Source organism: Fusarium phalaenopsidis (assembly GCF_050370095.1).
Source record: "Fusarium phalaenopsidis strain FUZ10S chromosome Unknown contig_32316, whole genome shotgun sequence".
Lineage (NCBI taxonomy): Eukaryota > Fungi > Ascomycota > Sordariomycetes > Hypocreales > Nectriaceae > Fusarium > Fusarium phalaenopsidis.
In genome coordinates, this window is record NW_028145399.1 from 536,025 (window position 1) to 560,553 (window position 24,529).

At 50.3% G+C, this 24,529-nt stretch overlaps 6 protein-coding genes across 6 annotated transcripts; 4 read left to right on the plus strand and 2 right to left on the minus strand.

Moving 5' to 3' along the window:
* Positions 1 to 1,718: 1,718 nt before the first annotated feature.
* LRP88_11737 (uncharacterized protein) lies at positions 1,719 to 6,575 on the plus strand (the record flags this gene model as incomplete). The annotated part of the gene is made up of 8 exons (XM_083248158.1): positions 1,719 to 1,894; positions 2,002 to 2,697; positions 2,771 to 3,037; positions 3,088 to 3,260; positions 3,312 to 3,761; positions 3,812 to 4,154; positions 4,210 to 4,501; positions 4,596 to 6,575. The coding sequence occupies 8 exons, from the start codon at positions 1,719 to 1,721 to the stop codon at positions 6,573 to 6,575; spliced, it is 4,377 nt and encodes a 1,458-aa protein (XP_083095588.1).
* A 698-nt stretch (positions 6,576 to 7,273) lies between these two features.
* Positions 7,274 to 12,013, plus strand: LRP88_11738 (uncharacterized protein; the record flags this gene model as incomplete). The annotated part of the gene is made up of 7 exons (XM_083248159.1): positions 7,274 to 7,407; positions 7,458 to 8,262; positions 8,324 to 9,897; positions 9,953 to 10,591; positions 10,641 to 11,439; positions 11,494 to 11,775; positions 11,831 to 12,013. 7 exons carry the CDS (start codon positions 7,274 to 7,276, stop codon positions 12,011 to 12,013), a joined length of 4,416 nt encoding a protein of 1,471 aa, XP_083095589.1.
* Positions 12,014 to 12,576: 563 nt separating this feature from the next.
* LRP88_11739 (uncharacterized protein) lies at positions 12,577 to 13,197 on the plus strand (the record flags this gene model as incomplete). The annotated part of the gene is made up of 4 exons (XM_083248160.1): positions 12,577 to 12,691; positions 12,747 to 12,798; positions 12,856 to 13,039; positions 13,093 to 13,197. The coding sequence occupies 4 exons, from the start codon at positions 12,577 to 12,579 to the stop codon at positions 13,195 to 13,197; spliced, it is 456 nt and encodes a 151-aa protein (XP_083095590.1).
* Positions 13,198 to 15,033: 1,836 nt separating this feature from the next.
* LRP88_11740 (uncharacterized protein) lies at positions 15,034 to 16,948 on the minus strand (the record flags this gene model as incomplete). Its single annotated transcript, XM_083248161.1, has 4 exons — positions 15,034 to 15,464; positions 15,601 to 16,186; positions 16,592 to 16,791; positions 16,945 to 16,948. The coding sequence occupies 4 exons, from the start codon at positions 16,946 to 16,948 to the stop codon at positions 15,034 to 15,036; spliced, it is 1,221 nt and encodes a 406-aa protein (XP_083095591.1).
* A 561-nt stretch (positions 16,949 to 17,509) lies between these two features.
* LRP88_11741 (amidase signature domain-containing protein) lies at positions 17,510 to 19,524 on the plus strand (the record flags this gene model as incomplete). The annotated part of the gene is made up of 4 exons (XM_083248162.1): positions 17,510 to 17,565; positions 17,621 to 17,698; positions 17,746 to 18,359; positions 18,407 to 19,524. 4 exons carry the CDS (start codon positions 17,510 to 17,512, stop codon positions 19,522 to 19,524), a joined length of 1,866 nt encoding a protein of 621 aa, XP_083095592.1.
* A 2,711-nt stretch (positions 19,525 to 22,235) lies between these two features.
* On the minus strand, positions 22,236 to 22,964 carry LRP88_11742 (ankyrin repeat domain-containing protein; the record flags this gene model as incomplete). Its single annotated transcript, XM_083248163.1, has 2 exons — positions 22,236 to 22,731; positions 22,783 to 22,964. 2 exons carry the CDS (start codon positions 22,962 to 22,964, stop codon positions 22,236 to 22,238), a joined length of 678 nt encoding a protein of 225 aa, XP_083095593.1.
* Positions 22,965 to 24,529: the final 1,565 nt, after the last annotated feature.

The following is a 24,529-nucleotide window of genomic DNA, read 5'->3' on the forward strand; positions in this document are numbered from 1 at the left end:
CCAAGGTCTTGTTTGCGTGGAATGTGTAGGAAAGGCGGCAGAGCAGCTGGTATCCCTTTTGACGTGGGCGAGTCCTCAAGCTGTCCGATATGGACGGGGGGCCCATGTGAGCGGCCGAGTTATAGTGCTCTTTCTCAACCAGATTGCTAGGGTTGAGTCCGCCAGTGGAAAAAAAAAAGAGGGCCTAGACAACCATGATGTGATGACCGGGGGCCCTGACCACGCGCCATGCATGTTGCCCCGACTGGCCATAGGCTAGACCAGAGGAAAAGTCCCCTGAAAAGGCCGCTTTGTGGGATCACAAGAGACGGATGTTGTCGGCCGTTGGAAATTATCTGAGCGCATGCTACTGCGTAGTATGCTTAATGGATGGGACCAGTAGGGTGGTATCATCCTTCAGAATGTTAGAACCAACAACACCCTTCAACGAACCAACCAACGCCAAGCGCAGTGCATATCAGACTGGGGATCTAAGTACGGACGGGCCGAGTGATCCTATCGCATGACCTGTTCTCGAGGTTGATTTAGCCCATTGGATCCTTCCGGGGCCGAAAGTTCATCGGGCATCATGTTGGGGGCAAGATATGGAGTTTCGGCAGTTTTCGAATTCCGCTCTTTTCTCGCAATTCCGATCTGAAGTGCGGCATTTTCCCCGCCCTTGCCTAAGCGCGAGCGCCTATGAAAGAAAGATCTGACAGTGATGCCGCGGCTATGAATACTTATTTCTTACCTCTTGAGAACATCTACTTTAATGGAGCTACTGGCCTTGAGGCCTGGTGTTTTGGTAAAGCTTAGCTATACATAACTGCTTCATACACGACTCCCAAATATATCAAGATAAAAGTTCTCGGATCAACCGGAGTTCTCCATCTGGAATGTCCTGGATGCAACCCTGTCGCCCCCAATTGCTATCTGTCAAGGGTATCGGAGATAGACCTTTGGGTTACCAGGGCTAGTGGGCTAGACTATTCCAAGCATTCTACCGCGGTTATTATTAACGCTGCAAGGTACTAAAGGCGCTTCTCCGGTTACGGAATACTAACCTGGCCGGACAAAGGTGCGGGCACTGGCGATCATGGGTCGGCCGCAAGGGCAGTGCAGAACTCTTGATTGGATAGGCAGACGACATATTCCCTCATTCCTACCCAGTGTTGGTCGTTCAAATGTTAGTAAACGCAAACTCGTCCAACCCTTAAACCTTCTTAGTCCCATCGCCTCGCAGGGGAGCATCTTCGCACAGGTATCCTCTTTCAGCTACCGCCGAACCCCCCTGTTAGCTTCAATCACACACTGGAAACAGTAGGGGAAAAGACAGCGGGAATGGGCCCCCGAAGGTCGTCGGACCGGCCGGTGCTAATCGGCGTTTAGACAAACTGGAACTAGCGACCTGCCAGCACAGCCGAGCTGATATGCACATGTCGGTTGATTTAGACGCCCGAGAAGCTGCAGCCGCCCCCTGCCGCTCTAGACGCGGCTTTCCTTTCCGCTCTAGCGTTTAATTAGGCTTGGTGCGTGATAGCGCTGCCAGTGCCAAGAGTCCATGATCCCACGCTGGCCGGGCCGTGAGGGCGAGACCATGCTGGGTATGTCACTCGTACTCCTGGAGCATTGTGGCAGGGGTTGGTAAGAAGGATATCTTCTCATGGCATCCGGTTGTGTACAATGGCGTAAGGAATTGACCTGGCTTCCAAAACAAAGTCAGAGTACAGACAGTCAACATGGTGCCGAGTGCGCTGACCACCCGATGGTGGGATGTCTGGACCACTTTGACAGCAATTGTACTTGTGTCTAGTTTTTGGGTACCGGTTGCAAACGCTGCTACCCCAACTACGAATCTGAAGCCTCGGGCTCCTATTGCTGATGGCATTGATCTGAGAGTTCTTCCCATAGGAGAGTATGTCTTGCCCTTTATCCGCTACCTACGCAGCGGGTGTTACACTTACACGTTACCTCATATAACCCTTCCTCCGAACTTTTGTGTGCATTTCTAACATGTTCCAGTTCCATCACCTGGGGTGCTCAGAGTTCAGACGAGAATGGCTATCGCAAGAAGCTCTTTGACAAGCTCGCTGCACGAGGCAACAATGTTGACTTTGTCGGCGGCATGAGCACGGGCACAATGGCCGACAAGAACCACGAAGGTCATCGAGGTTATGTGATCGGTGAGATCCGTCAAGTCAGTGGTGTCGGCATTCACGCGGGCGCCAACATCGTTCTGCTCCATGCCGGAACCAACGACATGAAGAACGACATCAATCCCGCTGGTGCACCGGAACGTCTCAAGAAGCTGATTGATGAGATTTACGAGTTTTCTCCTGATGCTGTCATTCTCTTGTGTAACCTCATCCCGGCAGGCCCTGATAGGTACCCTGCCACAGTCCCACGCATTAACGAGTTCAACGAAGCCATCCCCGTCATAGCAACTGAGTACATCACTATCCGCAAAAAGAAGATGCTCGTGGTTGGAATGAACCATGGGATTACTCTTAACGACTTGGCTGATAGTCTTCATCCCAACGATGTTGGCTACGGGAAAATGGCTGACCTGTTCTATTCCGCCATCGAGTCCGTGGACGAGCGAGGTTGGATCTCCCCGCCGGGCAAGAAGACACCGGTTCCGGATTCTACCAGTCCTGAGAACTGCAAGTCGACGCCGTCTTGGTATAATGTTGGTATGATCGCCACTGGCGCAAAAGTGTATGTTGCCCTATGACCCCCCAGTACAATACTTATCCACGATGAAAAGAAGGATGCTAACTTAATTTCTTAGGGCTGATTCTGACGGTCCTTTCGTGCCCTCTTGGAACAAGCGAGGTGTCGTTGCTGAGGGCAATTGCCCTCGCGCTCGACTTCACTTCATGGACCTCGACGGCGATGGTCTGAAGGATTACGCCTGCGTTGATCCCAAAACAGGAGCAGTCAAGGTGAACATCAACATTCCAGACGCAGATGGCAAAACCTCTGGAAACTGGAAGGTACCCAGGACTGTGGTTAACCCAACCGAGCCCCGAGATGGATGGGGTGTCATGTTTGCTGAGTGAGTAATTCTCTTTTCTATCTTGCCTTGCTCTTGACTAACCTGCCTAGTCTCAATGGCGACGGTCGAGACGACTACATCTGGGTTGATCCTGACACGGGGGATGTTCACGGCTGGATCAACCGCCTTGAGAAGGATGGCGTATGGCAGTGGCAGAGTCTTGGTCGTATTGCCGGGGGTGTTGGCGCAACCAATGAGACACTTCAGATGGTCGACATTGACGGTAAGCAACCTAATGCTTTCACAAAATTAAATGGTGCTAATGGTTCCATAGGTGATGGAAGAGATGACTTTCTTATCGTTAGCAAAAAGACCGGAGAAGTGACGGCCTGGCTAAACACTGGCGGCGAGGCCATGCCTGACTACCACAAGATCGGCATCATTGCAACCGGAGCCTCTCAGTCAGACGGAGACACCGTCATCCTGGGAGACTTAACAGGTGAAGGTAGAGCTGACTACATGATGGTTGGAGTTGGCGGTAAAGTCAACGGCCTCATCAACCGAAGACAAGAAACGAGCATGGTGCCCCGGTGGTCGCAGATGTTCAATGTTGCTGCGGGACCGGATGGTGCAAAGTCGAACCAAGTACGTTTGGTTGACATGACGGGTGACGGCAAGGTTGATTACCTGCTTGTCGATGAGAAGACCGGCGAAGTCACGCTGTGGGAGAACCTTGGAACTGGTGGAAAGTGGCAGCCAGGCGATGGCGTGTTTCTCTGCGATTGTAAGTGGCCCTGATCTCCTCTCAAAGCCCATCCTAACTCTGAGCGCTAGTGGACGGTGATGGTACCAGCGACTACTTCTGGATTGACCACACGGGCAAGGGCTATGGCTACCTCAACGTAGGAAAAGGCGAGAACAAGTGGAACGACCTCGGCATGATCGCCAAAGGAGATCATCCCAGAGAGCAGATACACATGGCAGTTCTAACTACAAGTGGTCGCGCCGACTACGTAGTTGTCGACCCAGAGATCGGAAGATCCGATTGGTTTGAGAACCTTGGGCCTGACGGAGGTTGGGGTTGGAAAGCTCGTGGCGAGTTTGCTGCGGGACCTAAGAACACTGTTGAGACCAAGTTCGGGTTCAACTTTAAGGCGAAGAACGTTCGTTTTGCAGAGTAAGTCTTGACACCTCCCTTTTCATATCAGATCGACTGACAGAAGTGAAAAAAGCCTGGATGGTGATGGTCTTGATGATTACCTCTACATCAGTGACACAGGAGCTGTCATTATGTGGCGGCATCTGGGCACCAATCCTCCATCATGGGGCATCCCGCACTTGGTAGCCGATGGACCAGTTGGCGTCAGCGCACAAAATGTTCAGTTTGCCGATACCAATGGCGACGGCAAACTTGACTATGTCGTTGTTGGTACTACGACAGGCATGACCAGAACGTGGCATCACCTTGGATTCCGAGATGATGGGTCTATTCGATGGAATACGCCGCTGAGTTTCGCTGACGGTGTTGGGTCTATTGGATCTGCTATCAGAATCACAGAGGCAAGTCGCTTTTCACGTACTACTGTTCTTTCCATTAAGCTAACTGACTGTTACCCAGATGACTGGCGACAAGCGTGCCGATTATGTCTCCATCAACCCTGACAACGGTCGATTGAATCTGTGGCACAACCGCTGCTGGCCCAACGGCTCAGGCGGTGGCGGAGACGACGGTGGTTCTGGAGGTGGCGATGACGGCAGTGGAGGCGGCAGCGGAGATGGTGACGGCGTCGTCTACATTGATCCAACTATCTGGAAGTCCAGCGAGCCCACCGCAAGTTGCCGTCCTCCTTGCACGCTTGTTCTTCCACCTTGGCCGCTCTCTTCCAAAACTACCATCAGCTTCCCGGTCATTACCGAAACTATCAAGGAAACCTGGCCTGAGACCACCGACGGTGTCACTACATATCGCACAACCACGATCACGGTCCGGATCACACTGCCGCCAATCACCACTACGCAGATCGAGGTGTCCAACATCATTGTGAGCAAGTCTACCACCACAATTGTGCCTGTGCAGACCAGCATCATCCCGCCTCCAGTCACTCTAACAGAGCCCACCCACGGCATCACTTACACATACAGTCCGGGGCCTTATCCAACTACCACCGAAGTTGGACCTCCGCCTGGTGACAACCCTGGTGACATTCATGTCATTGGTGGTGGTAGTGGCCCTGGACCTGTCTGCAAGTCTGGCTGTGGTCATATTTGCCTCATTGGCTGTGGCTCAAGTGGAGGCGGAGGTGGAGGCGGTGGTGGTGGATGTATCGGCTTGGGATGTCCTCCTGGGTCCAAGAACTGCGTCGGTGTTGGATGCGGCGGAGGAGGTGGTGGTGACGATGGCAACGATGACGATGACGATGATGATGACGATGACGACTGTGCCACCGAGACGAACACTGAGTGTCATCAGGTTTGCACGACAAGTCCCTGCAAGACCGTTTGCAACACCTATATCGGCTGCGACTGCACAACCTCCAAGGTCACAGACTATTGGGTGTCCTGCAAGTCTCAGTCATGCACTACCACCTCTACCGAGGTCATCACCGGTTGCTTCCTTACTGCAACTGCTACAACCACCGGCTCATACTGCCCCTTGATCACCGTCGACGCAGAGAGGGATGAGAATGGCGATGACAACGGCAGCAGGATAGGCACTGCCTACAAGACCACTTTCTCTCCTACTGCCATTATCAAGTCAACTCAGTACCGCGTCAAGAGTGGATACGTGACGGTCGACAAGACTGCCTATCCGGTTCCATCTGCAACGTCAGTTATCAAGACCAAGATTGATGGGACATCGGCTACCATTATCCCTTCCTTCGTTGGTACCACCATCTCGATCACGGTTTCAAACATCAAGATTTCCACCACGGATGAGCCCAAGGCCACAACAACTATAGAACCTTCTCAGACATCAACTGATACAGCATACCCGACACACACGACCTTTACAGGCGATGGGTACTGCTACTCGGGGAAGTCTGGCTTCCTCAAGTTCACCCAGAGTCAAGCCCAGCAAGTGATTGGATCTTTCTGCTCTTCCAGCTACGTCCTTGAACCAGGCAACAGCGTCGGTCAAGCTGATGCCCTCGAAGCGGACGGCTACAACGTCGTGGTCTCGGCCAAGTGGGCAACTGACCAGACCGGATGCGGAACGAAGGAGGCTTTCCACTTTGCCGATGACGAATCAAATTTTAAGTCCTGTCTCAGAGCCTGGAACATTCCCTTCTTTTGCACTGATCCAGATGCGACATCCAGTTTCGGTGGAGCATACGTCTTTGATCCTCCAATAACCGGAGGCTGTCTTCTCTTGCGGTTGTATGCGTACAGCACGTCCTCTCTCAAGGCCAGGGCAGGCCTCGAAGGAGCTTTGGCACCAGCTGTAATGAACATTACGCATATGGGAGATGTGAAACACCGCGTTAACAAGCCGAATGCTCCTCTTGTGTGGCCTACGTCCAAGAGCGAAGATGGGCCTAGTTTATTTAGTCTAGAGGAGGTCAAGAAACTTGCAAAGGACACGACAAAGGAAACATAATTCAATGGATATAGAGGGCCGAAGATTTAACTACTATTCAATACTTAATTGAGAATGTGGACCATGTGAATTGTAATGATCGCCTCGATACCGAGGCTAGTACCGTGGGAAAAAATTTTCTTTTTTCTCCAAGAAAAGAAAAAAACTACTAGACTTGAACCCTTGTTTTTTACATTTTTCTTCGGCAAGTCCGGCATTAAGGCAGTCAGAAGAGGAGAAATCTTGAGGGGGAAGTATAGGGAGAGATGATCAAGAAAGATGCAAGCGAAAAGTGTTGTTGGTTGAAGATGTTTCAAGAAGTCTTACTTGGAGGCTTAGCATATAACTAAATTTAACATTTCTAAATTTTATGGTCCAATTAACTCATATCATAGCAGAATGGAGGGTCGCGTAGAGCCAACTCGGCCTGGTTAATGGGCCTGAATTATGCGGCCATACCAAGGCCTACCTACTTCACAAACATGTTATCGATCTTGGGCCTCTTGAGCGGTCTCCAGAAGAATGCCTCGCCAAAAATAGCACCTATCTAGGAGGTTATCATCTCTCGGCCTTCTGGTTCAGTTATCCCCTCAAGGGCCGGACTTGTTATCATCTTTCAAACAGTCAATCAAGCACCGCTGTGTTCCATCTACCCCCTCCAGACCTTGCCTATCAGTTCCTCATATTATTAGTTTTTTTTCTGTATCACCGCATTTCTGATGAGCAACAGGGTGATATCCAAATTAGCCGCTGACGCTCAGATTGAGCACGTCCGGATGCTGTACGGTGCTGGACGAGGGCGAGATGCACAGCCAAGCCGGATAGAATTAGGCCTCAGTGCAGCTCTCGATATGTATGAGTTCCTCTCAGGAGCCAAAAGCCAAGTATTAACAAAAGAGTTAGTGTCTCGGATCAGCTCTACCAGAACCCTTCACACTTCCTTCTCGAACTTATTCAAAATGCCGACGATACTACTTTTTCGCCCGGGGTGACACCAAACCTCAGTCTGACGTTGTTCTCGGAATCTGATATCGGATATCTGCGAACGGATTGCAACGAAGCTGGCTTCACATTTGCAGACATCGACGCTATAACTCAAGTTGGACAGAGTACCAAGAAGGGCGCAACCAACGGACAGAGAGGCTACATAGGCGAGAAGGGGATCGGCTTCAAGTCGGTCTTCAAGGCTGCCGACATTGTCCATGTTGCTAGCGGCCACTACGAGTTCAAGTTCGACCGAAATGAACATCTCGGCATGATTCTTCCCATCCGCTCTACCTTTCCGAGCACACAGCGACTTGTGGACCATACCCAGTTCCTTCTCCAGATGAGAGATAAGAAAGGCTGCGCCGAGATTGAGGCTGATCTGCACAATATCGAGCCTCAGCTTCTCATTTTCCTCAAAAATCTCCGTGGGTTAAATATCCAGATTGGCGACACCAGAAACTCCTATCACATTGAAGGTGATACTTCTGCCGCGCTGGGAGAGATTGTTACTATTCATTCCAACCAGGAAGGTGAAGTCACACCTAGCAAGACGAAGTATTCCATCGCACGATACAGGACCAGCGAAATACCTAAGGATGTCCGGAGAGAGGGAATCACGACGTCCGAGATTGTTCTGGCCTTTCCTATTGAACACTCAAAACCCAAGATCAGCCCGCAAAAAGCATTTGCTTTTCTCCCGATCGATGACTTTGGCTTTAAGGTACGTAGCAGTGGTCGAGATGGAAAGCTAGAGTGCGGGTTACTGACTTTATTGATCGTAGTTCCTTATCCATGCCGATTTTCTACTTGTCGCAAGTCGGGAAGGCCTCGATTATGGTCGCAAGTGGAACACAGCTCTGTGGGATGCCGTTCGAAAAGCCTTCTTGAAGGCTGTGAAACGGTTTGCCGCCGTTCCAGCGAGCTACTCAGAAGGGGGACTGCGATATTCGTGGCCCAAGTATATCAAACATCATCGACACGCGCATCCCTTCTGGAACGAGTTACACGAAGCTATCCTGCGCGACCTTAAAGAGGAGAGAATTCTCGAATCACGAGACCCTGTCGCTGGGCCCTACAACCCCCCAGAGCTCAAGTTCATGCCCCGCAAGTTCAGGTTTGAAGGGGAGGCCCTCTTTGACTCCCCTTCTCTACGCAAGAAGCATCTATCATTCAACTACGATGGTGTTTTTGAGGAGCTTGGCCTTCTTGGGGTCCAAAGAACTGGTACATTCGAGTTGTGCGAAGAGTTCTCAACGTGGGTCGCAGAGGTCGGCTCTGCTGGCCTTGACGCCAAACCTGCAGGGTGGCATCATCACGTTGCCCGTCTCTTCTGTGACAAGACAGATCTCAGAGAACATCTAATGAACCTTCCAATTATCCCCCTCCGAGATGGTTCATGGGTCAGCGCGAAGACTGAACGCCTCTACATGGCCTCTGAGGCTGAGGACGAATATGTTCCTAGTGGTATCAGCATATCAATCATCGACCAGACTGCGTGTCAGGACTCGGTGAGAAGAAGCTTCTTCCAGTTCTTGGGCATCCTAGCCTACACTCCGTCGCAGGTCTATAATCTAATCATGGAACTTCATGCTGGCAATGGTTCTGACCTTTCCGGCCGCCAACCGGAAGACCTAGTAAGTGACGCGGCTTACCTGTTTAAGCATCGGCATCTACGCCCAGGACAAGGCGCTCCCGAGATATTCTTCTATGCCCATAACTATGAGGCTTCCACCCGTCGCAAGCATCAACTCTACATTGACGACCGCGCGGCCAAGCCCCGTCTCGTCAACAAGTACAAAAAAACACCAAGGCATCCATTTTACATCCTGGATGAACGATACGTGAGCACAATTTGTGGTGAGAATAGTGCCGTCAAGGAAGAGTTCAAGAGCTGGCTCTTGAGATCTGAAAACATCTCCGCAATCCCGGTCCTCATCAGCAACAACTACCCGAGCCCTGAATGGGTGTTTCTCAGAGATACGAATGTGACAGATCTGCTGCTAGTCATTGAACAACTCTGGAAGAGCAATTCCATCAACACTCGACTATTCCCAGTCGTCCCAGAACTTCAGGTGAACTGTCGTGATGGTACTCGTCGACGACTTGGCGAGTTGGCCATACCGACTCCAGATCTTCTGCGGGCGTGTCCACATCTTCCCTTCGCTGCCCTACCGACCCCCGAGAGGTGGGCATTTCTCGATCAGTTTGGGATCCTCACGGCACCCAATACCACTGCCAGGTTAAAGGAGCTTCAAGCACTGGCGAGCCTCCCTATCGAGTCGATTGACAGGGACCTCGTCCATGAAACCTACCACGGGCTCTCTCTAAGCCTAGATGGAGAAGCTGCAGGGATCTTGTAAGACCTTCGCCCGTCCCTTATATTTCTGCATAGATAATAACATGTATCCCAGGGAGTTATTCAACTCGAAACCTCTGGTGTTTGTGGCCAGACCTCATCCAGAATGGGTCAGACACGCTTCTTGTGTGTGGAGTGCACCTTCATCCCTCAAACAGGTAACCAAGCTTTCGAACCGTTACGCCGACTGTAAGAAGCTATTCTGCAACATCCTTGGTGTTGGGCCTGCCAGCATCGAAAATGTGGCAGATGAGCTCTGTTTATTGCAGGAGGAAACCTCAGACGGCATGGCCGAACGCTGCGAGGAACTGTTGACGATGCTGAGCGAACGTCTGACAGCAGGAGCTGAATTGCCAGTGACACATTACTTGCGCATTCTGCATGCCAAAGTCTTTCCCGTTGTGCGAAGCCAGTATCCTAATACAAAGTCCGAGATGCTCCTGAGATCCCTACACGATGCGGATTGGTACATCCCTGACAGGTTAACATTGGAGGCAGCCTTCCGAGGCAGGGTCAACATCCTCAACTTTCCCGTCAGAGTGGTAAACCTTCTTGACTCCTTCTTCTCAAGGATGAACTCCCAAAGCAAGTACTTTTCATCTGCCATCGAAGAGACCGTTGAGCCACGAGGGACGTCAATCCACGACATGTCAACCGAACGAGACCTCGAGATTCGAGTGCAATATTTTTCTCTGTGAGAAACTCTCAATTTCAGTCCATGCCCACTCTGCTAATATCTGCAGTCTCAATCCACCACCCGATCCCGGTTCGAGACAGGACACCAGGTCCCTGCGAGTGTGGTCTGTACCATCTGTCGTCATCACCAGAAGTCTCGGTTTCATCACAGTCGAAGAAGACAACGAGTTCGTCACAATTCAAGAAACGACTGATTACACAGAAATCTACCTTCGTGCCGTCACTCCTCCATCCAAACAGGCTGAGGTCAACTACAAACTGGCCGAGTTCTTTTCCAAACAGCACGATGTCAAGCCGCAAGACATCAATCTCTTCAACTTGTTGTTGACTGCTCCACTTGAAGAGTTGAACACCATCATGGCTAAACACAATCGTTATCCGCCTGACGCGGGAAGCATCCACAGCTTGAGCGTCTCGGGTGGAACAGACTCCGACATAATGGTTCTAGATGAACCAAGTGGACAGTTCATTGCCCTCAGCCAGCCGGCTCAAGCTTCCGAACAGAATATTTCGACCTTTTCGGAACAGATTCAGGCCCAATACTCCTTGCGCCAGTTGATCCCTTCGTTCCAGTCACGGTCTCAGAGCGTCGTCAGAAGCGCAAGGAACTATCGGATATCGAAACGTCCCATAACACGAGGCTTGATTGAAGCGCGGAGCAGAAACGAGAGGCCTGTACAATCCTCACAAGGCTTTCAGGCTCGGGGAAGCATCCCTACAGTGGAAGGCTTACCAGGCTCCTCAGGAGAGGCTGGTGAAAATCATGATTCTGTTCCTGAATTGACCTCCACGTCGTCTGCCTATCAAGTCAGAACGAGGGAGATCGGTTTTCTCGGAGAGGCCTTCGTAAGCCGACTTTACCTTGTGTCCTTCCCACATCAACGCTAATCTTCGGGCCAGATTTATGCGCTATTTGAACGCAATGTCGGTGATTGGTCCTTTGAAAACTGGACCAGCAGACTACGCGTCGAGAATGGATATCCGCCTTTCACAGAACGCGAGAGAGATTTTACTGACTTTACGTACCTCGATACCCACGGCCACATGAAAGAGTTCCTCTTACGAGCCGGCCTGGATCTAAACCCAGCTTATGCCAGCAACACCACGTATCACCTGGAGGTCAAGACCACGACTGGCGGCGTTGGGGAAATATTCTATGTTAGCCAGAATCAAGTCAACATGGTACGGTTTCTACGAAAAGTTCCTTGCTGGGTAACTATGCTAATGGTTTTTACAGATGCAGAGGTTTGACGACGACCCCAACAACGCATATATTGTTCTGCGAGTTTACGACATCGAGGGGGAGAACCCGGATCTCAAGGCTTACCCACGCCCATGGAGCCTTTATCTCAATGGCTTTCTAACGTTTACCTCGCCTCATGGATACCAGGTTTGCGAAGGAACTCGAGATTCTAGATAAACTTGAGGGGGGTTTACTAGCCAAGCTAGTGCAGTAGTGTAGATAGGGTATAATTGAATAACTAGCCAGGCTAGGTTGACGTATTTTACCTCTGCTAGTGGCTTACTGGTTCAAGATTACCTCTCAGATCGACGCTAAAGATGACCGCGGATCTTGAACTCAGTCCCCCACCCCCATCGTATCCTCGACTCTGTTTTCTTGTCAGATCTACTTGGAAGGGCCTTGGACGAAAAGCCTCTGATGATGAGTGGGAAGCTCTAATGCAGGATGACCATTTGGGCGGATGTTCTCACACCGCAATTGGAGGCTTTTGATCCCGATCAGCGAAGCCACCTAGCCTAAACAGCACTACTCAAAGCTTGGTGATGATGTCAATGTCTCAGACCTCGAGATATTTATTACCTTCTTCTTCCCCGCAGGAGTCTGGCCTTTTCTCTTCCTTCTCCATCCACCAATATCTGAAATAGCTTCACCGCCTCAATCATACCACGTCAGTTTGGTGAGACCCCGATTCTATTCCAGGAAATGCTAACATCTGTTTCTTTATAGCCGAACCAGTCACCATGTCGGAACCACTCAGCCAGATTGACGAAGCCGTCCTGGCTTTGTCTTCCGAAAGAAGCGGCCATCGCGGCGGTGCTCGAAGTATTCCTGGGGTCTACGACATCAATGACTTGGGTAAGAACTCCGATAAAATTGGTGTGAAGATCTGACTGATGATGCTCGTCGGTAGAAAGTGAGGGTACCGAGCTTGATGTCGCTGTCGAGACCCAAAAAACAGGATGGTGTGTCACACACTTTGTGATATCATCCATCTACATTTGATTCTCACATCCTGCCAGGAAAATCAACAAGTCTTCGGTGACAGTCGAAGACCCGTCCATTCTTAAGCTTCATCTGACCAAACCCCCGGTCAGAAGGATCGACTTGCATTTCCCCCTGGGCGAGGAGGTTACGGCCAGAAACCTGAGGGGAGTGACTATCAAGGACGCACTCGACGCTATTTACAAGGCTTACAAGAAAAGGGTATAATGCTCTCTCCACCAAAATATTCGCCGGGTTACTGACACACGGAGTAGTCAGATGATGAGCTCGACAAGCCTTACTTGGCTGGCTTCGAGTGGGATAAGGAGGAGTCCTGGACGCAGTTGGTTGTTCATCTACAAACCCAACCCGCCGTTTAGGGATTTGGAGGCGGGAAGAATAAGCGGGGAGACGACGAGGACGATTATTGAAGAAGGATGCATGAGTCATATTGTTGACGACAATCACTCTGTCGAAACGGTCAACAATACACTTTTTGCATGCAGGCTTATCACTGCTATCCAATTTGTTTGAAATCGCATCTTAACTATGAAGCCTGTTGCCTCATGAAATTTGACCATCTGCTATAGATGAAGGGAAAGAGACAATTTCCTACCCCTGGAGTCCGACAGGCTGAAGGCCTTCACCAGTAGACTCAATCTTCTCTTGGCAGTGATAGGAGAACCCGCTATCTGGGGTCTACTGGAAGGCAGTTTCTACCATAACTTGGCATAATTCATGACGAATGCACATTAAACTTGCCCGAGAAAGACCAGAGGCTGAATGTCAGTGGCACCTGCAGTCGACAACAGAGGCAGAAGTGCTTGTGATTGGGAGCTGTTTTATGGGCTATGGATATCAACCAAGTCAATAGATACTACATATTGTTATTATAGAGTGGAATGAGGATGTTTTGTATGGTACAGAGATTAAAACTATCGCCGAATATGTCCATACTCAATCAGATAATCGCATTTAGAAACTAGTGACCTGAAGATGAGTTTGATGACGTGTGTACAGAATCACGCCACCCAAACCAGTCCTTGCTCATCGCGCACTAAAGATTCTTCTCTAATGATGCCAACCCCGAGCCTTTGATATGTCCTGTAAACGTGCCTCCCGTCTCTATATGTGGGCGTGACAAGCATAATCGTAGCAAAGCCTCTCTGAGCCAGCTCGCCACTCCTCAGATCATCTTCCTTTTCAGTGTCGATCCGACCAACACGGATACAAAGCAAGTCGATGCCAGCTTTCTTGTATTCACCATCGTATCTGAGCCACCCAAGGAAGTTGTCCCCAGCTATCATCTTGCAGTTAGAGTTGCCGTCAGGCTCGATGATGCAGCTGCCAGAAACTTGGTACAGTGGAGCGATAAGCAAGAAGCCTGGCTCTCTGATGGGGGCGAGTTGTCCGGCATTAGTGAGTTTGATGTCTTCATCTTCCTTTCCCGCGCAGTCGAATTGGATCGAACATGAAAAGGAACCTGGCAAGAAACCATAATTTATGGCTCCTTCGTAAGCCATCCAAGACCAAGACGGCACATTTTCTTCTGGAAAATCAATCGCTTTCATTCTCTTCTCTCCTGAACGATGCCAGGAAAGGCTATTGTAGAATGACGAGATGAGAATCCCATACAAACTTGCCGTCTCGTACGACTCTGCCAATCTAGACTCAAGACCAAGAATGCCCGCAGGGCGATCTCTGCAGTCTGTGATGTCCAGAGTCGAGTATTGGGAAAAACAGGTCTCGAACAAGGAATCTTCCTTTCGAGAAGATTTCTCTACTTCAAACAATCGCCACTAGAGTGTTTTTAGCGGACTATCTAACCTATTAGACGTCAGTATAGTATATCTTCTAATTCAGGAGTTCAAACTTGGTCCAGGTACATACGAATACTCAGGGCCCATGGCTTCGCACCAGACATTAGAGCCACACTCAAGATATGTCTACTCTATCGTAAAATAAATAGTTCGGCGTGATAGAACCCTTTCCCGAAACACCCATGCCCGTTTATTCAACGGGCCTTGAGCTACGTCCTTATCGAAATCATTTTCCGATTCCTTAATATAAACAGACAGTACAGAGTTTAAATCAGGATCCGTAAGTTTAACATAGCTTCCGGCTAACCTATCAAGGAAGCCCTAGTTGCAGTTCTTCGCTAAAGTGGCAGCAAGTGTACAATGAGCGTAGGCAAAGACATTCTCCATCCTTGCCGACTAATGGCGCCAGTCGCTCGCATTGCGCTGGATGATACAGAGCGAGTCTATCCAGAGGTACTTGACTCCAAGATTCCAAGTAGTAATGACAGCGTGCTGAAAGGTTTTCGGCAACTCAGAGTATGGAATGTCGTTGAGCCGCTCGTGGAAGTTATCTGCGGTTGTACAGAACGTATCGATACCGCCCCAGCGATGAGACAAGGCGATATATCGCGGCGAGCTGAACTTGAACTCTTCCGTCTTAATGAGTCGCAATTTGAAATGATCTTCGGAATGAGTGATGTGAATCAACCGAGATGGCAAATAATATGGACAGAGCTCGCGGCCGCTGGCGCTTGATTCATCCAGCCATTTTTGGAGCAGGCGAAAATACTCTTTACTTCCCGTCCCATGGAGGATGGCGAGGGACACTTGCTCGGTCTGCTGCGAGCCTGCACTATCGTGTCAGTTTCCATGGTGCTTGAAAGGGGGTTATTTGCTGTACCTGTTCGAATAACCAGTCTTGGTGAAAGATGCCATCCGCTAGTTTCACAGATAGAGAGATTTCGTCGTCTTGCGAGGGGATACTTTTCTTAATATGTCGAAATATCATGCGGCAGAGGCGGCACGAGTTGACATCCAGATGCGAGGCCTTGTCGCACAGCTTGTAGCTTTGCTCTGACAGGAGCAGCTTTCCAACAGGAATCTTGGCACACTGTTCACACAATGCCTCCTTCACGGATTTCTCGTGTTCAGCCACGACAATCGATGCATCAGGCAGCTTGCGGGGGCAAGAGTATTCCCGAGTCGAGCAAGGTGGCAGGCTTTGCCAAATTCCGTCTGGTTTTATCGGCAGAGTACCACTGGTACCAATGTCGTCTGGTTCGCCTTGGTAGTATAGCTCGCTTCTGGGACCCCAGAATTCGGCGTCTGGGCGTGCCTTCTTCCTTTCTGCAACTCTCCACGCTCCCAGCCGGTGTCGGTACTCGATGGATTTCCTTGTAGGCTCCCATACATAGACCTCGAGGTCCAAGAGCCTCCTGTCGCGCAGGATGGCATCAAGATCACTTGGATCCTGAATGTCGAGAGGGGCAATGTGGCCCATTTTTGAGCCGGACGTTGAGAAATCGCCTGCAACAGATGAATGACAGGAAGAAGAGTTGGATGTCAGAAACTACGAAGGATCAAGTAATAAGACCATTCAACAGATGCTATTACAAGTAAGAGTCAGCCTAACATTGAGGCTGTTGCTACGCAACGACGATCTACTCCACGGTGATATCTTGGTGGGCCAACGATGCAGATACACGTGTACCGCACTAGGAAACTGGATAATCTGAGGGGCAGTGCGGTGAGACGATCACACCTCGCTTACGGATGCGTCATTTAGCAATTCAGCCGCTTTTAGGGTCCTCCAGGGCGAGGTATTTTCGCATTACATAGGCCTGATCATAATACTATCAAGTAAAGGGGAGCGAGACCTTCGCCTGTGCCTAGGGAGAAGGCGCAGCAAGCACCTTAGATCTGACGTACACGCAACTCTGCCCTGTCACTACTAATACCACTCGACAAAACGTACGCTCAAGAGGGAAGATTCGGTGCGCTGCGCAAAGAGCACCATGGTGAGAGCAGTCACTGCAAAGTGCGCAGCTATGATGGCCATGACCACGGCAAAACCCGTCCACTCTTGCGGGATGAGGACTTCTTGGGTGTTGATGGCTGTGATCTGGTGAGTGAGGTCGAGGATGGGAAGCCAGTCGTAGTACGGTACCTGGTTTTCTATGTCTGATGTGAGTTAGGTGACACCCTATACCATCCGTTCTGTTGTCTCATTTATTTCTTGACCGGGGTGCTGTTTGAGATGACTTGGAGTTTCGGATAAATAGTAAAAGTCCGATCTAACACGACTTCTAAGTTAGATAGAGGGCTCACGCATGCTGGTAGCTCCAGAAATCGAAAAAAAAAAAAAAAAAAGAAAAAAAAAGAAGTCGGAGCTCGAAAGGATCCTGTTAATTTTAGCTCTCCCCACTATGAACAGACAACTGGTGATAATATCGTGAGGCTGGATGGGGAGACCTTGAAGGACATTTAAGCAGGGCCATATGAATCAGATAGTAAGCGAGCGGCCACCAGCTTTCGACAGATGCCTCGATAAACATGCCAATGAGCCTAATAGGAGAGGTCAGCACAGTTTAAGTGAGAAATGTCTATTAAAAATTTAGGTAGGAGCTTTCTGCATCATTACATCACGGCCAGGTATCAAGATGCGACGTCACGTAACGTTCGTCTTTGAAAGACAAATGCCTGCATATTTTTGTCACTTTTCCAACGGCCGAGGCTCAATTGATCCATGCACATGCAGATCACGCGTTTAAGACGTCAATCGGCATTCCGCGGCTGCCGTATTCTCCGTCTCCGAGAATAAAACCAACACACTCACCACTCGACAATTTAACACGTAACTGACTACTTCAACACCAGGTATTGTATCGCCATCATGAGCAAAGAACCAGAGGAGAGGAGGTTTTTCAACTACCCCGAGCCAAAGAAAGGGTACAGTGCACGCTGTTCCCCGCCATCGTGGTCTTGCAGCTGACGTTGCTGCTAGGCCAAACGTTCAATATGCCGTCGAGAGGAGGCCCAATCCCGTCCTTACGGGGCCGTTTCTTGTTGTCGCTGCCTTCTTGTGAGTCTTTTGACCTAGCTCCATCAACATTGACTCACATTTCCAAGGATGGAATGGATCCGGTTCATCCGTGAGACGGCTTGGCATAATGCTGGCTTTTCCGATCTCCGCAAGATCTTGCCCGACCTCATGAATATTGAGCCACGTTATGATCCCACCATTGTTCCGCTGCCTATTTCACAGTCGGAAATCGAGGCTGGCGGTGAAAGGGTTTCGCTTTTGACTGAGAATGGCCTCACGCAGTCCCAGAAGCCTCTGAAGTTTTACTCGGTGGCCGATTATCGTGCCAAGTACCTCTCTGGAGAGCTGACCCCTACCGACGTGGTCAGAGCCATCCTGCCTCTTATCCGTCGCGATGACGGCCAACCGGGCAAGCACTTCATCGCTTGGAGGGAAATACAGGTTGAGAGAATTCTCAAGGCAGCCGAAGAGTCCACTCAGCGGTATAAGAATAAGCAGCCTATTGGTCCCCTGGACGGCATTCCATCAAGTATTAAGGATGACTACGACTATGACGGATATGCGACGAGTCTTGGGTCTGTCAATGATTATTTTGAAGAGGCTGCCGACGGGAAATCATCGACAAGCTGGGCTGTCCGTAAACTTGAGGAATCGGGTGCCATTATTATTGGTAAATTGCATATGCATGAGTATGGTCTGGGTAAGTCGAAACGTTCTTTGCTTTGAAACTATCATTGACAAGGATAGACACCACTGGAAATAACCCACACCATGGCACGCCTCCTAACCCATTTAACCCCGGCTATTACACTGGTGGAAGCTCTTCTGGCCCAGCCTATGCCGTTAGCAGCGGAATCATCCCTCTTGCTCTTGGCAGCGATGGTGGTGGCAGCATCCGTATTCCAGCGTCGTTCTGCTCATTATTTGGACTCAAGCCAACTCACAACCGTATTACATGCTGGCCTGGTCCGAACCACTCCCCAACTTGTGCAGTACAGGGCCCTCTCGCCATCGATATGGAATCTCTAGTGGCCGCCTACGAGACGATTGCAGAGCCGCACTCATCAACTCAATACCCACCATTGGCCTTGCAGCCATCACCACCTGTGACAAAGGTCCTCGGTATTTATGAAGCATGGTTCTCCCGCGCAAAGCCCAGTGTGCAGAAATTGGTCCGTGGTCTTGTCGACTCCTTGGTTGCTCAGCATGGTTACACCGTTATCCCTATCGAAATCCCTTTCGCCGCTGAAGGCCAAATGGCTCACGCTCTCACGGTTCTAACTGACGCCTCAACGTTACTTGTTGATACTCGAACCATTACTCCTGCCAACAAGATTCTGCTTTCCCTAGGTCGCACTACCCCGTCGACAGACTACCTTTTGGCGCAGAAGCTACGGAACTTGATTATGCAGCATCTTGCATACCTCTGGAAGCAACATCCCGGTATGATTATAATTACACCAACGACATCTTGCGCGGGATGGCCTGTCAAGTCTGGTCAATCAGAGTTATCGTATGGTCTCAACGACGGAAGTCGCACCTTGGAAAGCATGGAATACGTCTGGTTAGCCAATTTCTGTGGCCTTCCTGCATTGAACGTGCCTGCTGGCTATGTGGTTCCCGATGGCAGCAAGGGGGCTGGAGAAGTCGCTACCAAGGATACTGAAGGAATGGTGCCTGTCGGGCTCATGGCAACGGGCGAGTGGTGCAGTGAAGATGCACTGTTACGGTTCGGTTTCGATGCTGAGGCCGCGGGTCAGGATCGACGTTGCAAGCCTCCTATCTGGGAGGACATTATCTCGAGAGCTGAGACGGAGGCCAAAACCAACAAGGCTGTTGGGAATGGCGTCAATGGAGATTTATGAGGACAATGATAGTCAAGCAATCTTAGAGACAGTACTAAACTAGCTACAACGAGAAGAATGAAAGAGAGGAACAGCCCTTGGCCTCCTGCCAATTCCTAGCTATTCTTGGCCAATTAATCGGTCTCTTGTAACCGATGTTCCGCTCTAGAAAAGTAAATCAGTGACTTCATCTGAAAATGCATCTTCCTTTGCCATTGAACACTTAAACAATCACCAAACTCTCTCGCTGGATTGATTCAAGCCATGTGCAAGCGATATCAAGGTTGGGTAGAGAGCCAATCCTCTCATACTCCTCAGGCCCTGGACGCCTCTACACCAAAATACCCCTTACCATCGCCTCTTCTTGGGGCTTTTGAGGATCAATGTCCGCGATAGAGATGATCACAACCTTGTAGTCCTCCTCGCGAAATGATGCCTCATCAATCTCCAGCTCGCCACCCTTGCGGAAGTTGGATCCGCCGAGTGCTCTAGAATTCTCAACATAGGTCAAGAGAAGTCTTTGTTCGCCATTCGTAATTGGAAATATGCGTGACGCAGAAAGATACGGATTTTCCCCATCCAGGCACTTGTCGTATTTGCACCGCCCTATGGATCTGAACCCAAAACCATCCGTCTGAACCACTTGTCTGCTGCGTATCAGCGGTATCATGCGGCCCTCCACCACAAGTCGACCGCTCTTGACCTCTCCAAAAGGGTAGCCAGGGCTTAAAGGGCATACCTCGCAGCTCACAACTCTTAGGTCCGTGCGCCATATCCTGTCCCAACCCGATTCATATAACCCGGCAAAGGTGATGGGGCTGTATGTAGTTGCCCATGACCATGAGGGCGCCCGGTAAATAGACACGTGTGGTGCGTATGACGGTGATACGGCTTTCCACATTAAGCCCCGTGGAAGGTCCATCTCCCACAGTCCTGCGAGATACGTGGGCGATGCGTTTTCTTGGGCAAGCTTGTGGCTCAAAGCTTTTGCTATCGCTGGCATGGCGGGTAATTTGTCCGAGGGGAACGTCAAAGCTCGTCGAGAGTAAGTAGAAACAAGCCCATAATGTTCTCCCATCACTTTGAATAAATCCATCGAGATCCTAGGGTCGCAAGGAGGAGTAGGAGAGTGTAGGATTGGGTCTATCGTCTCGGTCGTCCTAAACAGCACATCGTGGACATGGACATAAGACAACTTAGACGAGTGAAGGTTTCGAGGGCATTTCCAGTATATCCCTTTCTCGCCGTAAATCAGGCACCTCGGTGCCAGAGCCTGCTCTTGAAACGTCCAGCCACGAGTGGCCAGGGGACTCTGCGACCACATCTGTTTGAATGACTCCCTTGGGAAGAAGCATTTCACAGATGCCATGATAGTGGTATAGTCGTCAGGGTCAGAAAAGACTTTAAGCTGAGCAACTTTTGGGTGTGAAACAGAAGGCTCTTTGTTGAGGATTCCTTCGTTGCTGTTCTTGGAGGCTGCAGCGAAGAGGCCTAGGGTGGAATCGCGAAATATCGGCCCCATGTTGTTCGACTCTTGCTCCCAATCGTCTCGAGAGTCTTGAACAATACATAACGAGTCAATCCATAGATACCGGATGCCCAGGTTTCGTGTGATGGTGATGGCGTCTCGAAAGGTGGCTGGCAGTGACGAGTAGGGAATTGAGTTCTGGAACCTATTCAAGTTGCCCGTTTCCAGCACCGGTTCGATTTTGCCTCCCCAACAATGACTCAATGCAACGTACTTGGCCCTTGTTCCTTGAGAGCAAAAGATGCGTACTTCATCATTCTGGGCGTCCGCTGGCGGGGTTCCAACGTCGATAACTCGGGTAGGGAGCACTGGAGTTTCGTTTGGCCAACAATCTGGACGGTTCTCACAACAATGAAGCCACTGATTGACTGTGGCAAAATTGGATGCTGAGTCCAGGGCTTGATCCTCTACAGTATAGTCGACCGAAAACGGACTTAGCCGAGGAATGCAATCTGAATCGTGATTCCCTGTTAGCCTGGAGGCATAGTTGATGCTTATGGACAGCACTGATACCTTCTTTGGCTATCAATCTAACTCTCACCTCCGCGAAGCCATCTGGGTCCTCGAAGCTTGTCTCTTCCACCCTGAAGGTGATGGCTTCAAGCACGTCGGGTGGCTTAAACAATCCGGCATCCCCATGCTGCATCTCTATCCATACCTTCACATCTGACCGTTTAAGATTTCTGGCTTCCTCGTAGAGAGTCCGCCGCCGAAAGTCTTCAAGAGCCAGCCGGCACAGATCGCAACCGGCAAGTGCTGCGGCTTCGAGGTTGCTGAAGGAATTGTGATGCTTGTAATACGCCTCCCCTCGTTTGGCTTTTTGACGTGCGAATGCAACAAGCGACTCGATGGTCAACTTGGAGCAGTAAGCACATGGATTTAACATGGTGAAGAGAGTGGTTGAAAGTGCTCATCTGGTTGAAAGTGCTCATCTGGTTGAAAATGGTGAAATTATCAGCGTCTGGTCAAAATCCCCGCCACCTGTCATCCGCAGCAGGCAGCCACACGCCGTGGCTTGAGATATCATGTTTCTATTGGCCTTGAAGCCTATGAGTTGACACTCAGCCTCGAACAGCCACTTCACAGAGGAGAGACATGTGAGTCCCGTTGGAGTGTGTTTCGTTCAAAGCATCCATTCCGATAGCCATCGCTCCGATTCAAGCGCGAGCTCTTTGAGATTCTGTCAATATCTACACTTTAATGCTTACGTCCGGTTGTTAATCTCTTCAAACACCCGAACGGCATCTGCAAATCCCTTCTCCTTGGCCAAGTCAAGGGGAGATTTACCATCCTCGTTTTTCACGTTGGGATCCGCTCCCCTACCAACCAAAAACTCAACCTTGTCCATATTTCCAGTCTCGACTGCGCAGTGGAGTGCCGTGCCGCAACAGCAACCAACCCACGTACATGAAAATTCCCACTGGTATGGGAACGTGAGCTTGTTGATGGGAACACCGATCTCGTCGAGGAGATAGGTCATGGTGTCGATTTGAAGATCCCCTTCCCTGTGAGCAGCCTCGTGAAGCGCATTCGTCTCCTTAAAGTCGACTCCGTATTCTCGAAGCAGCTGAATGATAGCAGGTGAAGCTGCTCTTCCAGCCAAGTGTGGGATGTCATAGCTATCATCGACATACATAGCTTTGGGATTGGCACCAAGTTCTAGTAGCCCACGAACGCATTCTTCCTTGTGTATGAGTCGCCTGTATTTTACTGTCAGCACAACGATAGACCTGTTATCCGAGGAGGCGTACCCCAAGAGCGGAGGTTCAGAATCACTGCTGAGGTAGCCGTCAATCCACCATCCGCAGTCCAAATGGGCCTTGATAACCCCCCAATGACAGCGGCGAGCAGCTCTCACGAGGACGTCGGTTTGGAACATCAGGCCCATGTTGAGCAGGTATCCAATTACTTCAGAGTTGCCTTCGTTGGCCATCTCTCTAGCCACAGAGATGAACTCGCGATGAATAATTTTCGGCCATCGAAGGACTAACCTTCCAGGTGGTCTCAGCTCCTCATCCTTCAACCTGTGCCATCGCTCAAGCTCCTGCCGCAGGCGTGGCATGTCTCTATCTCTTGCGGCGTCGAGCATTTTGGCATGAATCTCTTTCTCCCTGACAGTGGGTGCTGGCTCAAGTGGTACATGAAACATGTTGCTGCAGTGCGGATTCCGACTAGACGCGTGCTCGGGGGTTGCAGGCATGCTATTGCATGCCGTGTTTCAACAATGAGACTGTTTTTCGGTTGAGCCAAGTTGTGCGAAGTGCTAACGGGAAAAGAAATGTCGCTTGCTGCTGACTTGGAGAAATTCGCCAGTGGTCATATGTCACGTGCTGTCATGGTCTATCTTACACCTCTCAATCTGGTGATGTGTTGAAAGGCCCATGGCTTTTCTTCAAGTAATGCATCCGTGAAAACACCCAACTTGGTATTGGATAGTTAGCTATTACTTTAGTGTGGGAAGGGATTTGTCGACGCAGTGAGGACAGTGAGTGTTTGGTGTAGGGATTGCCTGCTGATTTACTCCGTACATAGGTCAGAACTGAATCTCAGCCTGATCCTGGAAACCGCAACACCTTGCTCTTGACATCATCCCCTGCAACGGCCGCTGGACCCCCATATACGCCCCCTGTATTTACATCGATACGTAGTGCATATCCATTCACTCCCCGCGCCGATCACATTCATAGCAGCCAAGTTCATCATAGGTTCCGGTACCTATGCCTGGCGTGGCTGGAAGGAAGAACTCGCTGTCATCCATTTTCTGAGGAAAGATGTAGCAATACGGGTACGGGGGACTCTCGCGGGGATCATAAAGCTCCACGTAAAGTGACACGCAGCCTTGTGTCTCTGCGCACAACTTAACGCATGCCTCCAGGCTTGCCGGACGATACAGGATGGGGAGGTTTCGTAGGTATCCTGAGCGCCGGACTCCCTTCCCGCAGACTGTGCCATCCGGAGCCGTAGCAGCGGGCGTGTAGGCTGGGCATGGGAGGGTTGAAGTAGGTTCCGGAGACGACGACGTGCTTGATGGTTTGCAGACGCTGGCATTGGCCAGCGAAGAAGCCAATGCTAGGAGAGGAACGGCGATAAGTTTGAGCGAAGGCATTCTTGAAAAAAAGGCTTCAAGGTTGGGTAGAAAAACAATGCAGCAATTATTGGTGCCGGTGCAAATTGCAGCGACGCGTTGGCACGACGCAAGATGGAGTTCTTATAGTTGATAGATACCCCTGCGTAGATACCGAAATGACAATTGCGGTTTGTTGTTGGTTAGTCGAGCTGGGTCTTTATTAAAGACTATTTGCTTGGCGCCGGGCTGACCCAGCTAACCCAACTTGAAAAGGCAAGGCGAAGAAGAACTATTGACGCCACGCCTGACGCTTCCAATACTTCACATCTAAATTGCCTGAGTCCCCACCATTCAGCACCTGTCAACCTGGCCTGGGTGAGCTATTATTATCTTTGTTTCTTCGCCTCCAGCCACGCTGGCCAGAGACCGCT